Here is a 15,918-nt window from a genome sequence, read left to right on the forward strand (position 1 = left end):
GAGCTCCCATCCAATAAAACAAAAACTAGAGTAAAAATACAAACATATAATTGAACGGCGACAAATAGAAATATTAAAGTTTATTGTGTATTCTTCAAGGTAGATAAATAAAATATGGCATCATGACAAACCGGTGATGATTGCCTCCCTTACACTACCGTTTACATGCTAATGGTACAGTGGCCTTTCGTGGAGAAAACATGCATAGAAAAAAAGGAAAGAAAGAAGGGAAAATCTCTCTCTCTCTCTCTCTCTTTCTCTCTCTCTTCTTAGCAAGAAACGGGGGGAAATCTACGAAAAGGCGAGCGTAGAGGAATTTGGCTTGTGACATCCAAAACGATGTCTCTGGACTTATGAACGGAATGATGAAAAAAGTTAAGTCAAACCGACCAAAGGATGAGAGAGAGAGAGAGAGAGAGAGAGAGAGAGAGACAGAGAGAGAGATGAATGTTAGGTAGTACTGTTATTAAAACAGAATAATGACTTAGATCAACTGTACATACATATGTAAATGGCTGAGCGTTCGTGTGAATGGCATAGCTAACCATGTGTTTATTGTGCTTTACCTTTTTCATTAAAAGCGTTTTCATGTTTAAACTATAAGTGTGTATTATATTGATTTCATCAATGTGAAGAAAAATATAAACTAAAAAAAGTAAGCAATCCATTTATCAATATGAAAAGGTGATTGTGAACAGCCACAAAAGGAATAGAACTACATTTTGTAGCGGACACATTTGGCAGCGATGTGAGGAGTTCATTCACTCGGTCAATACACAGCTGCTTGTAGTAAATCTGAACTCCGTTAAAAGGACAAATATATGTATTTATATGAGATATAAATAAAATACATGTATAGTATGTACGCTGTATCAATGATATACCACTCGTTGTAAAAATATTTCATTAAAAGGAAACTCGGCAAGCCTCGTTTCCTTTTACTGAAAAATCTATATATCTCTTCTCTTGGTATATCATTGATACAGCGTACTTACTTTACACACACACACACACACAATATATATATATATATATATATATATATATATATATATATATATATATATATATATATATATATATATATACACACAATATATATATATATATATATATATATATATATATATATATATATATATATATATATATATATATATATATATATATATATATATATATATATATATATATATATATATATATATATATACGGTGTTGAACATGTTGGAACACCCTTAGCTAGGTGCAATATAATATGTGATGGCGGTTTCAAATGCCTTCTGGCATATCGTATTCCTGTATTTTAATGAACGCATACATGTTAATAAGTTCTTATATCGGACAAAGATTTAACATTTCATGCCCAGATAATCGTAACGTTTACATTAATATACTAACCATAAATAAATATTTCGCATGTGAATTTGTGTTGCAGGCATTATGTAGGGGAACTGAATATACGCCCTTCAACCCGTCTCTATCATCTTTAACATCAGCATCATGATGTGGATACTTGTAGGAGCAAGTGTCGCCATCGTATCACCACATTGCATAAGTCTGTGAGCGGCATAAAGCAATATAGTACTATAGCCATTCGGTTCTGCGTTAAATGATGAACATGTGCAGGAACACGAGGGAAGATTTTGAATCCGAATATACAACTAGACTTCCGGAAGGTATATACCTAACTTTCTTGACTACAGTGGTAATTTGGGATTTTGGGGAGTAATAAATAAGTAAAATGAGAACCGTTACCATAAAAAGCCTAAACAGGAAAAACAAAAAAATAAACAAAAAGAGTTCAATGAAAGAAACAATTAATCTGTAAAAATGTATAATGTAAGATAGATTGATACATACATAGGTAGGTAGTAGAGAATGTGATATACTGTTCATCTTCATAAATCTTCGACGTCAATCAAAGCATGAAGTGGTAGACGCAGTCACACAGAAACCAAAGAAGCCACAGAGAACGCACGGACAGACAAGAAACATAACAGAAAAACATAATATCTCCTCGTAAGATACGATATAATGACGCAAACGTTTCAAAAGTATCCTTTCGCAAAAATATACAACAGTTTATGCTGATGCAGAACTTAATAAATATTAATATTACCAATCTGTGATGCTGCTAGATGTAGTTTCAACAGTAAATATTATAATAATGGTAACTATCACAATATTGCTGCAAACAATGCTATAAAATTCAGCGGTACAGGACATATTGCAACAAGAAAGTCTTCCTCTTCGCTACGCTTTTCTAGCAATCTACGTATTGATTTTGCGATCAATGGCTTCCGGTCAGTTCAATAATATGCATCGAATTAGCTTGAGTAGTAACTGGGGGTTTGTTTTGCTCGTTTTGTTTTAATTTGGGGTTTATTTTCTGTTTTTTTTTTTTTTTTTTGGGGGGGGGGCCATTTTTTGTTGTTGTGGGGTGGTGGTGGTGGCCTTAGGAGATAAAGTGTACGATGTACAAACCAAAAGAAAACAGCGCGAAACATACTTAATTAAAGGCATGATGTAATCTTGTCAACATTGAATCTTCCAATCCAAAGGTTTCGGTTTCATTTTGGTTAGGTTTGGTTTGATCTGGCGTTTGTACAGTACGTCACCAATGAATGCTACAATGATAAAGTAACTGGAGTAGAACGTCTTACCCAAACACGATGACCGACCAGATATGATCTGGTCAAGAGTCTATCGTGCTTAGTCACGCGTTTGGAACTAAAACGTCTTACCCAAACACGATGACCGACCAGATATGATCTGGTCAGTAGTCTCTCGTGCTTAGTCACGCGTTTGGAACGCTCAACACAGAGCCAGTGAAGCTTCCTTTTCTGAATTAGATTTTATCCACCTTGAGTGGACCATGGTTGTGGGGTTTGGTCCGGACACGTCTGTACATATATCTGTAAATGTGGGAGATGGATAACGATAAGCGAGCAATGCTGCATTGTATTTGACTTTATTATACTTTCCTTCAACCTAAATTCTCAGTAACAAAATCATTGGCATGATTTTATTTATATGAATCAATCGGACGGAGGAACATGTGATCTATTTTGTTACAAAGCCTCAGAGGTAATTGTGCTAAAGTTGCACATTCAGCAATGTAAATGATAAAATCTGCAAAGTATATCAGCCATAAGACCGTATTGATATTAGTTCTTGGTTAACGGCGACAGCTGATATTTCCTGATTAGCACAAGTCCAATTCGTAATGTGTAGTCATGTAGATGTGTAAGGTTGTCAGGGTACCCTGCTGGTACAGACAGGTGGGCACGGTCGCCATAAATTGCTGAAAAGAGTTAATTAAATTATAAATTAATAAAAGAGAAGATTGAATAAATAGTTTCGGTTTCATTTCCTTGAATGATATCAGAAAACGGTCACTGTTTTAAAGATCGTCTTAGTACAATATCAAGTGATAATTCAGCTTTGTAATTTATAGCTCATGCGAAGAAAATTATCAAAGTTAAACATTCCATTACAAATTGAATATTTGTATTTATTACTGACTTGTGTGACCGATAACAACTGTTTAAATGTAGAAAACTTCAATATAAGACAGGAAACCTTTCATTTAGGCGTGTAAAAACAAAGAAATACTCATTCAAAAGTTACGTTTTTGTGTATATTGTAAGTTTAAATACATAACTGTGCTAAGAATCTATATGCCTCACCGCATAGGAACTCTGTGGTGGGTGTTCGAGACGTTGTGTGCCGGCGACTTTGGTTTCCAGAGCCCAGCCGAATGCATTCAGTTCCCCTTGATTGTACAGGAGGAAGACCGGGAAGAACTCGTTACATGGCATGTTAACTCGTAAGTTGTACCAGTAGTGGACACCTAACCGGAAATAGAAAACAGCCTTTTCCTAAACTGTAGACAAAGATGATGATTGGAGTTACGCATTTGCCTATTTATGTGTGATGGAAAATAATAATTTAAAACCTTGTGTGATTCTCGGACCTTTAACAGCGACAATTGATGGTTCCTGATAAGATTACTAGCAGACGATATCCTGCCCATTTTACCTGGACGATGGGGAACCTGGCAGTTTCTCCTGTATGAGACCAATAAACAAGGCACACTGTAGCAAAATAAACTTGTAAATTACAAATGTAGATATTATCTGAAAGTCGGAGTTGCGTCCTGTTTATGTCTGTATGTTTTGTAACAGTATCTTGAGATTCAATGAATTTATTTCAAATTCCAAACATCAAATAAACTCAACGGTAAATCTGCTAGCATACCACAAATATGGCTGCCGATGGTCATTCGGGATCTAGCTATATAACTATTGTAAGGGATTCTTTGCACTTTGTTCCAGAATCGACCATAATTAAAATAACATAAAATAAACGAAAAATTATCTGTACTGTCACCATTTGCACTGCTGTTGCAGACGTCAGCCATGATGAAGGGAAACTGTACCGGGAGTAAAACGAGTGTCAATATAGTGTCTGCATACATCAAAAGAACGTTTAGCAGCTGTCAGTTAGAGATATGATACTGACGGGAATTATGGGTAATTATATATAGCAAACACAATATAGTTACACCTATATCCATTTTTTGTTGGATTATTAGGCAAGTTAAATAATCACCCTAATTTAATCATGATTTGGGTCAACAACAATAGTACCCAGTAAATAATTGTCCTTTTAAATATGAATTCGTTTAAAGCACAATAAATATTAACGAGGCTTCAATTTAGCGAGGTCACAAAATTGCTTAAAGCTTTGGTTTTTATCAAATATGAAAGACTATAAAAACGGACATGCATTTTAATTTATAAGCATGATACTCATATTTGATTTACTATTGTAATAAATATGGAGTATGCGCATTTGGTTTTCGCTCCCCGTTTTAAGGAATTCTTAGATTTGTGTGATTACTTGTGTGATTATTGGGATTCGGCGCAATGGAAATATTCCTAGCCCGAAATAATCAGCCAATTATTAGGAGCAAACGTCACGGAGTGAAGTGTTAGTGAGTTTCCATGATGCCATGGTTCACTAGTAGTGAATTCAGGCCAAACCCGAATGAATATCCCTGTCGTAAGATAGTCCATATTAAAATCTGTTGGTGTACATTGGTAGTGTGACTGCAAGTGCAGTATTTACGGTAGGAAACCGGTAAATTACACAAGGGAATAAATAAGAAGGGACTTGGCAGATACCGTTTATGTCGCCATGTGGGCAAATATGGTGCATTTATATTGGCGAAATGTGCCTGGAAAGCATACATTGACTGGCCTAAGGTGGCGGAGTTAAAATATTTCCCAGTGTTAGGGGATACTCATATATTTTCTATGGCGTGAACGGTTGGCGGCACGGAAACATGATGAAGATAAAACATGCAGATGTGCGGTTGATAGATATTTGTCAGTTTTTTTTATATCTGTGGTCTTGCATTAATTAGAGTAAAATTTAGGTATAGAATGGACACGTCGGGCTTTCTAATTTACAACTGAAGTTGTATGGAAGTCTTTGGAAAGTCGGAGTAAACTTATGACTTCTAGCGAGAATCGTGCCAGGGTTTGACAACCGCTCGATCAAGTAAATACATACCGTGTGCGTGTAACACTATTATGTCCTTGTATATGGCTACAAAAACAATAATGTGGTGGTATTATGTCAACTGCAATGCAAAAAGTAAATAGTATAGATGAACAAAGAAACTTCTAAATAGGGTATGGACAGCTCTATTACGTACATTTGTGCCATATTCACTTCAGAATATCCAGTACATATATTTTGCACAACAAGTAAACTGCCACCAGTTAGTTTGAAATACATTCGTTAATCGTGTGTTCTCCAATCATGACACTAAGTGTTGCATGGAGTGTGATCATAAGCAAGTAATGCAGAATACCAATCGTCCTTTATTTATCTCGCCTCTCACGAAAATCTATTTGTTTCGATTATAATCTTCCTCCGCGTTCATATGTAAAAACCATCAACAGTATTTCGCCAAGGTTTCATTCGTTTTTGTCACCAATGAGAAATTTCTTCAGAGTCTGGCATGGGTGTCTTGTAACCAGAGCGTCTCAGTTTTGTCTCTGGAGACCTTTTTTCCAGATCTATTACGTGCATTTTCGTTTAGAGAAATTCAATGCAAAACTATAGGGCTTTGTAAGAACAACTCCAGCCATATCAATAAATACGGCTTCCAACAGACGAATAAGAAGAGAATACCTGAAGGACTTATGAACCTACATTGATGTGCAAACGTACAGTGATAAAAGGATCATAAAAATGCGTATGTCGCGCTCATTCTAAATGAACACGCCTTGAAAGTAATTAGGCAGTGTTTCCCCATTTTTATATGAACACGTGAAAGTAATTAGGCAATTATTCCACAATTATTGTTTCCTTCGCCGAGTTCTTTTGATTTGCCACATCTGAGTCATATGTATCACAATTTACGTTAATGCTTGTATCATTGCTGAAGAAAAGACAGACGAAAATATACACGTCCAAGGCCAGAAATATAATTCGAATGATATATATTAAGTAAACATAACCTAGAGTGATGAATATTACGCAGATATGAAAATAACTTAGTGACGTTCCCCATCAAAATCTAAGAAATACTTATAACTAGCTTATAAACGACAAAAAGCCTTTGAAAGATGTTCTTTCTGAGAGATGTTACCTTGACAAAATATATCTAGTGGTCTGTAATACAGGTAAATTGAGTAAAATAAACCGCGGTCAACTTAGTAAAGGTAAAGACCCCCCTAGAATTATTCTTCTCACCTGTTCATCAAGAGGCTATGGATCTTGTCTTTATATGTTGATAATAATTTGCAACTAGGATTGTAAGTAATATTAGCGACGTTACCGCTTCATAATATACATATACATTAGACCTTGTTAGTTATAACCGTTAAATAAACTTCGGTTTTCGATTTGATTAAACACCAATCGAGTATGGTTAACATTACTTTGGGGGCTTGAGTGTGGGTGGCGATATTTGGATTTGAGAAAAGGCACCGCTTTCCTATAGTCTACTCCCGTTGCGACAAAGGGTCCATTGAAGTGGTTAGAATATATGACAATAGAAAGCAAGCGACTTTTATCAAAAGGTTAAGCAATATGAATGAACCTTCTCTTGCCAGTGACATGAAAAGCATCAACAGGTATGAAGAGAGTTACCAGGCATGGAGAGGCTTAGAGGATATGCTAAAGACCAGAAGGCATAATGAGGGCTAGAAAGCACGGATATATTTGGAAGACATGGGGAGGCGATGTGTTTACTGCTATTACACTTCCAGAGCGAAAACAATCCCTTGAAGGGTTTCGGTTCTACGATAATACGAAAAAAAAAGGATCGTAAAGATTTTAAAATGATCTTAAGCAAGTCCCATGAAAGAAATGAGTAGCATAATACATTGAGATGCGATGGCAATTGTGCATGCACGTCCCGTCCAAGTATAATCGTAGTGCCTTCAAAGGTTCTAGGACGTATGAACGTATATAAGACTTTTGTGCTAAAATCTTGCCACCTTTTCTAAATAACCTTGTTCTAGTTTCCAACACAGGAGAGAGAGGATTCGAATCGAGATAATGACCTTTATTTATTCCTAACCCATTGTCCGTGTATGACAACAATCGCTTCGAAGGTTTTGAACTGAGAAAAAAAATATGTAATATTTGGCTTTGATTATTATTAAACATTTTGTGTGGTGTAAACCAGTCCACTTTTGCTAGCTAGCCATCAATATCTGCAGCAGTTGTAACAATTTCATCGCAAATTATCGAAGTGTTCATGGTCATGCGGCCATTTGGTATCTGACACTTGACATTTAAATGTTGATGTTATGCATCCCTGGGATTATTGTTATCGCATTATTCTCATCCTTTAAGGTTGAACTGACGATAAAACGACACTTTCAATTCGACCATGCTGTAAGATGCATTCAGTGTATATGGCATTTATTATATTTATGTCTAAAACCTCAGCACCCACTTGATACCGTAGTGGTGCAGAATACAATATGTACTTAATGCATCAGTTATTCAGGTGTCTGTGCTTAACTTATTGCTTGATACACAATGTTGGCAAATGTTTCACGATTTACATGCTACATCCAACTTTTACACTGATTAAACCTATTGCTCAGGTATATATATATATATATATATATATATATATATATATATATATATATATATATATATATATATATATATATATATATATATATATACCAGATCAGCATCACTTATTTAATATTGGTCACTGTTTTCAGATTAGAACCGTTTATTCAGTCTACCCTGATAATCATTCTGAATATAATTCCGGAATGTTTAAAAGCTAGGAATTCGAAGGCTCACTCCAATAAAAAACAACCCATCCCCATCCTTCTTTGGGAACGAATGAACCCCGCCCCCAGTCCACGTGTTTCAAATCCAGTAATAATAACATGATAACAACCGAATACAATGTAAAACTTAATACGGTTGAATAGATGTAATTTTTGTCCTTTCTAACCCATAGATGGGAAGCATTTTCCCTTCGTCCACCTAGTAGCAGCCACTTCACTCTCACGTGTAGGCACCATGATGACGTCAGTCGGATGAGTGCCATTCTGGATGTAGAGATGCTCTCCTGTCCCGTGAGTGCTGAAGTCTGACTGTGATCGTCCGCTGGTACATATGGTGGCTGAGAAATCAAGAAATATTGCTTTAATCATCCATAATTTATTTATACTTTATAAGATATAAATTTATAATTTATAAATTAATGCAGCGTTTTTGGAGCAAATTTGAAACGTTTATTCCTTATGTCATAGTTCTTTTGGAAACTTCATACATTTTCGTAAAAAGCGACGAAATCCTTTGTACAGTCCACGTTTTGTTGACACCTGAATACATTATTAGCAATGTCATGATGATCAGATGGAGTGAAGTTAAGTACCTTTACCAAAGACACAACGAGGCAACCAACCCGAATTTGCGTATACTAGTATAAAACCCGCGACCGTTGGATTACGAGTCCTATTTTCATTTATCAGTCATCTTGGTATCAAATCTTGTATTAGTATGATACAAGTGCTAACAGAGTAAGCAAGAAAGGCAAGTGAAGACAGGTTCCGTTAATGCGACTGAATACATATTTGTTGTTATAATCAAAACTCCATCTGTTCGTGTGCCAGATTCTATCTGGTTAATATCTCTAGAACCGTTTGAAACATCTGCATGAAATTAAGATCGTATCATCAATATGGTTTGTTTATCGCATAAGGTCTAGTGTCCTTTTCAAATGTTCATTATACAAATATTTCAGATTAAAAGGTAATATGAATAAAATATGCAGCAAGGATTAGACCAAAAAAGAACTATTACTGATAGTATAGAAAAAGGTTAGAAATAAATGTCATATGTAATAAAAATAATTTCTATATGTTATTGTAGTGGCTCTATCTTTACTGTATTTTTATCGTGTAGCATTATTTCAAAGTGTATGTGTAGATCTTGTTCGATCGTACTACCATCTTATGAATCATGCACTGACAAGGAAGGTGGTGTTCTGTTTGAAGTCTTATCGCTATATTATTCTCCTTTATCAGTAAAATATTATACCTCAATTATTTTCATATAACAATACCTCAGTTATTCTCATATAACAATACCTCAAGTATTCTCATATAACAATACCTCAATTATTCTTTATAACAATTCCTCAGTTATTCTCATATAACAATACCTCAATTATTCTCATATAACAATACCGCAATTATTCTCATATAACAATACCGCAATTATTCTCATATAACAATACCTCAATTATTCTCATATAACAATTCCTCAATTATTCTCATATAACAATACCTCAATTATTCTCATATAACAATTCCTCAGTTATTCTTTATAACAATTCCTCAGTTATTCTCATATAACAATACCTCAGTTATTCTCATATAACTAAAGATTGTGGAAATTAATTGGTTAATTGATACAATTACTAACTGACATGGTATCGTAAAATTAATTTACCGGGATTTGTAAAATACGCTGTGACGAGGTATAGGTCACCGTCGTCCACGAATGGCGCGTTGATTTGCTTTTGGAATGGATACTTCTCACCAGTCCCAGTTTTCAGATCTTTTGCAATCTAAATCAGTTAATACTGTGATAGCTTAAAATATCAAACTGAATATATAATTTTGTGTACAAATGTACTAATATTCAAACTGAGATACAGTCTATTCTAAACACGCCTTCACAATCCATCACCCGCCCAAATACATTAAAATTAATTTGCAAGGGACCAAAATGTATGCAGTTACTACCACACATACTACCGATTAGAGACAGGTTAATTACTATCCAACAACACATTCATATAAACTCATTTGAACGGAGATACATATTATATATTTAGATTATGCTGTCACGCAGATATTATTATTCAGGAAGGCGTCATTTACTATCCAACACCGATACACTTTCATGCAAGATCACGTAAAATGGAATTCAAGATATTTAACTGACAGTCACTAACATTAGTCTTTACAGACAATAACATATTGTTTGTTATCCAACACTCGCACTTACATAGCAAAATATGATCGCACAGAATGATTGTATATGAAGATTATTAACACACATTTTTACACATATCAAATCCTAGCTTGACATAATAAGATAAGAGCGTTGTTCAGTAAGATCTTTGGCAAAGTCATGGGGAAATATATATTGGATTCTAAATATTATACCATTACATAAATCTATTATTATCCCTCGTCCCTTTTGATTGCATATGTAAGTGTTGGAATGTGGGTCATGACTGGTTGTTGTAATGTTTTGTCTTTTCTTTTTATGTTTAAGCTTGACAAATGATATTGTTTGCAAAAAAAAAGAAAAAGAATGCAATGAATTTTTATGCGCAAAGTTTCCCAGATTGATTTTTTACAACATTATTTGTACACTATTTATATTGATGAATGCTTTCAGTCTGCGCTAAATGTCGTATTAGTTCAAAAATGTAAGTATTATTATTAAATATCTTTTAGTATTTCTGATATTCTAACTCTGTAAAATGCTTTTAGTCTTGGACATTTATTCTAATGTACCGAATTTTCTGGTATTCAATACATTCCATGACAGCTTCGGAATTTCAATAGTACTGTTGAGTTTAAGACATGATGTTTTCATTTTCATGTTTTCAATCTAAGCTACACTTTTGATTTTTGTTATGCACGTCCATGATACTGTTATTATGAGTTGGCTATCTTGAATATATGCATTTATTACATCAACATATATATTCAACTTTACTGACACCGTCAAAAGAACCTAAATTGTAGTAATGTAATATGTATAAATATCGGATATAAGCATTTAATTTCATGGGGTAAGTGTTGGATGGTTATACTGATTTATTATCTGTCTAAAAGTAGGTGTTATACTCGTTACTGTATGATGGCAATTTTGCGTTTTGTCTTCACATATTTTGCTAAGTGTGGTGCTGGATAGGATAACTGTATATTGGTCAGTATTCATGGGTGCTGGTCGGTAACGACGTTTATTAATTAGTACGGATAGTGTTGGTTTGCATATATGGATGCTGAGTATCAATGTTTGTTAGTCAGTTGAGAAGGTGATGATTGGTAGGTATTGATGCTGATCAGTAAATGTGGGGTGTTGGTAATTCAGTGTATTTCTTCAACATTACATTTCCCTTTGTTGCGATAAAGACCCTTCCTTTGAAATATATGGCTGTTTTCACATTAAACTTTCCTTGTCTCCTTATAGTTCAATTTCAACATTATCGCAGTAATATTAATTTCCATTGTCGATATAAACTTCCAACTGAAGTGACTGTATCCCCTAGTGCCACTTCCGTATTATTGTCATTCAATTTTCTCTCTAATTATCTTTCATCGCATTTAACAATTTCCAGTCATGTTTAATGCTGAATGTTTATAAACCGGTTTAAAAGAACAGGTGAAGGTAAATTGTCACATATTTTATTTAAGTCAAAACAATATCTTCAAAACGTTATTAAAAAGATACCTAAAATGTTCTCTAACTTCTTAAAACGAAGAAACAGTGATTTCAGGATAATTGATAAAAGACATGAGATAAAGAAACGAATCTGGATTGTCGATGATGAATACCTACCCCGATCTGTATACCAGCAATAAATCCATTAACATCGTAGAGCAACATTACTGAAGGGTCATGGTCTTTCCAATATCTCTTGCCGACAAAATGGCTCCGAGCTAAAAAAAAATGTGAAGTATGTAGCAATTACAGTACCTACTAACCCATATACTGCATAAATAAATACAGAACAATGTTGCAAGCACTTTAAAATTCATTTATTTAATATAAAAAGAAATGGCATAGAAGTGATCATTGCTATACTGAAAGGGAACCTTCATTAAAATCTGAGACAGCAAGTCTCCAACTCGCAGCATGCAATCTGCTATTAAGAGAGGATGAAACTATAGAGACCGAGCAAATCTAAGAGTCACGTTCATTGACTGGGTTCAAAAGCTTTAAATGGAACTGAAGAAACTATTGTTTGTATCATGTAAGGAATCTGAACACAGACAATAAAAATGCTGAAATCTTTCCTTTTTTTCTTCTTCCAGTTATGTGTTTTTACACTTACCATTGCAACCAGACTTCATTACAAACCCTGCCGATTTGGCGTCATGCTCTGTTCGTGGCATTGATGCATAGTTGTACGGGTTCAAGGGATTCATTCCCCAAGTTACTAAAATAAATAAATGCATTCTAAAAATTGTTCCTGCAAATCAACAATAGTTTCTAGAATAATAGTTTTCTCAATTGTTGCTTGATGGAAATAGTATAACCTGCAAAGACAACGATGAAACCCTTTTTTGTTTTGTTTTCAGATGATATTTTTCTTTTATACCTAAATTAATTGTCGTTCATATGATGAATGAACTAGATTGCTAAAAATTTTGATTTGCAGTATAATACTGTAATGATTCACAAGTTAAATACACATGCGTAGAATTGGAATGACTATCTCGATACATCTGAGGTGTTTTAAACCATTTTCATAAAAACAAGATCAGTGCTTACAGTGCCTAAATTTATTGCAATGATGATGTAGAACATAATGTTTTTGGATCTCGAAAATGTTTCCATAGTAGCGTGAATAAACTTAGTTTAACATTACCTTCTCTCCATGATGGTTATAAAAAGGCTCAGATTAATAAGTGCTAACATATGTGTAAATTAAATATTTATGTGAGTGAAAACAGCATATGTATGATTACATTACGTGTAGTATCCTTCGATGGTGTAATCTTTTTGGTCTGATTATATACATGAGATACAATCTGTCTCCAGCTATGTAAGAAGTTTACAGCCGTGGACCAGTTTGTGCAGCATGTTATTCTAGTGACATCCGACCTATCACATTGCAAGGCAAGTGTGAATTTGTATTCGATCACCGATGTAATGCGTGTGGTGGGAGCAACGTGTTGTTTTTGCTTGGATTTGTATTTTACGGCACATCAACACGTGCAGACTATATCATGGCGAAGCAATAGGAGTAAATGGTCTTATCCAGACCATCAAGTATGTACATTCAGATCCCTTTACAACTATGCACCTTAAGAATTATTAAAATGTTTGAAAACTACTATTTTAGCCACCGTCTATAAGGAAATTTTATATAAAAAAAACCCAAAACAAAATCGATTGCAGCTTTAATAAGAAAATCAATGACATTAGATAAGTTAATGGAATAACTTAGTCAATAGGTTATTCATCCTAATGTTGTATTTAATAATTCAACATTTGAATACCTGTCAAAATAGATCTTACCCCTGAGATTGTCCCATTTCGTCTCTGAAAGATAATATAAAAGAAAAGACGGGGTGAATTGTTTTAAAGAATTTATTTAAAATCTTATATATTGAAGCAATCAGCATATGTAAAAATATGTCGTAAGTATTCTTTTTGTAATTGTTTTAAGATAAATTTCTGACTGTGTCATATCTGTTTCTACATTGCCTATTTTTGCAAAATTTGTTTTGTACATAATGTCTTCAGTAATTAGTCTCTAACCGTCTCGTAAAAAATATGACAATACGTTTTGTTTTCCTGACACTAAATTTCAAAGAAGAATCAGAAACATTTTTCCACACCTAGTCTTTCGGTGCAGATTGCATTCGGTTCAATTTACTTTTCTTCACAAGCATGATCGCGTGTTCATGACACTGTACTTACGCTGGATGAGAAAACCTTCAACGGGTAGAAGAAAGATCGCAATGAACGGGACCCTGAGTGAAGTCATTTTGTCTGTAGATTAAAGAGACGGTTCATGCTAATATAGCGCAATCTTATCTGGTGTCATAAACGTCTGGCTGAGATAAGGCAGGGGACTTATGTTCGACATTTTCCCGCATCTATCTTTATACTCAAGTTATACCTTGTTAACTGTGTTCAAACTTGGGATACTTCAATTATCAACGTTCAAAATATTCTCGTCGCATGCAAACTTAAAATCGGAAAAGAAACATTTGTTTAAAGCAAAATTGATTAGCAAATTTTTTTTAAACCTTTACAGCACACAGGTGCTATAATTCTGTTTCCCTCAAAACCGTTTCAGCTTTTACTTTTAGTCACTTGTTCATAACTGGTATTTGCTACCCTCAAGCACAGTATAACAATATATTAGCTCTTGATTTGATTCTGGATTTTATTCAGACAACATTGGTGTTTGTCTGTTTGTAAAATATATGTTGACTAGATTGGATGAGTAAATGTTTGAGACCTTTCAGTGCAAATGATACATATGTTCTCTCTCTCTCTCTCTCTCTCTCTGTAGCCCTAGATTTGTTTGAATCTTCAGCAGTGAAGGAAATAAGGAGATACAAACTACAAACGTTAACGCGAAAAGTACCTAGGTCTCACTCTTTCGTTTTTGCCACCATTATACACCCCTAACCCCCAAATAACACACACATACTCACAATTTATAATGTAGAGGGCATCATCCTAATTAGCACGAGGCTTACGTTTTCACATTCACTCAGAAACTAAATCTGTAATTTGGTCTGCATTGACTTTAAGTAAGGCTTTAAAATGTATCGCTCTGTTTGGATAGTACCTTCGACAGTTACCACTCATGATCAGATGTGTAGCTTGGGCTTGAAATGAACTGCCAGCTTTGTTTATATGCTTAGGTATGTCTGATACAGATGTAAATATCTCTAAATCAAGATGGCAGAAAGGTAACGAGAAGCATACCGATTTGATATTTAAAAAAGAGGGTTTGGGAGAAGTATTAGTTCAGTGTGAAAGTTACCCGATGCACAAGGAATTCACCAGAATATCTTTAATCAACCTGTCAAGAGGATGCTTTTAACAAAACATAACTGGATAATTTTGTTTGTATCTTTGATGCAGAATTATTCTCATTTTTCTGAAAGATACCATCGTCTAATGAAAGTTCACGGATAAAGAGAGTCCAATGAGAGCTCGTGTCATTTTGTTCAGTTTTCTCAGATTTCAGTCACTGTGTAAAAAGTGTATAGTTTGAATCTGGCATAGTAAGGTATTATTTTAAAAAGAATACTCCTTATTTTTTCAAAGTAATAACATGTAGTAGAAAAGGGGAGTTCACTCAGCTCAATCCGAATTAGGTCGAGTCAGCGCTCACCCATTCTAATGATGAAAATTCAAGCAAGGTGTTTTAATCGAATCATTTCCCTTGGTAATTCAATTTCGTAATATTTGATAGTACATATGCTAAATGCTTTCATAATTTAATGACATCACTTCTGAAAAGCTGTAGTTGCATGGCGTTTTCGGTGAGAAAAGGGCCAAAATCAGACACGTGTACACTTTGACTCCTACCAGAACTTCTGCGGTGTACGGCATGGTTCATGTATGTTTCAGAAGGAA

At 34.5% G+C, this 15,918-nt stretch overlaps 1 protein-coding gene across 1 annotated transcript; it reads right to left on the reverse strand.

Moving 5' to 3' along the window:
* Positions 1-2,958: 2,958 nt before the first annotated feature.
* On the reverse strand, positions 2,959-14,362 carry LOC149795106 (uncharacterized). Its single transcript, XM_089964036.1, has 8 exons — positions 14,239-14,362; positions 13,834-13,857; positions 12,644-12,748; positions 12,148-12,248; positions 10,018-10,135; positions 8,513-8,683; positions 3,693-3,856; positions 2,959-3,307 (listed from the first exon to the last, which is right to left on the reverse strand). Exons 1-8 carry the CDS (start codon positions 14,303-14,305, stop codon positions 3,209-3,211), a joined length of 849 nt encoding a protein of 282 aa, XP_089820162.1. The 5' UTR covers positions 14,306-14,362; the 3' UTR covers positions 2,959-3,208.
* Between the last annotated feature and the right edge of the window lie 1,556 nt (positions 14,363-15,918).

This window comes from Sinohyriopsis cumingii, chromosome 7 (assembly GCF_028554795.1).
Source record: "Sinohyriopsis cumingii isolate HCF-2022 chromosome 7, ASM2855479v2, whole genome shotgun sequence".
NCBI classification, from domain to species: domain Eukaryota; kingdom Metazoa; phylum Mollusca; class Bivalvia; order Unionida; family Unionidae; genus Sinohyriopsis; species Sinohyriopsis cumingii.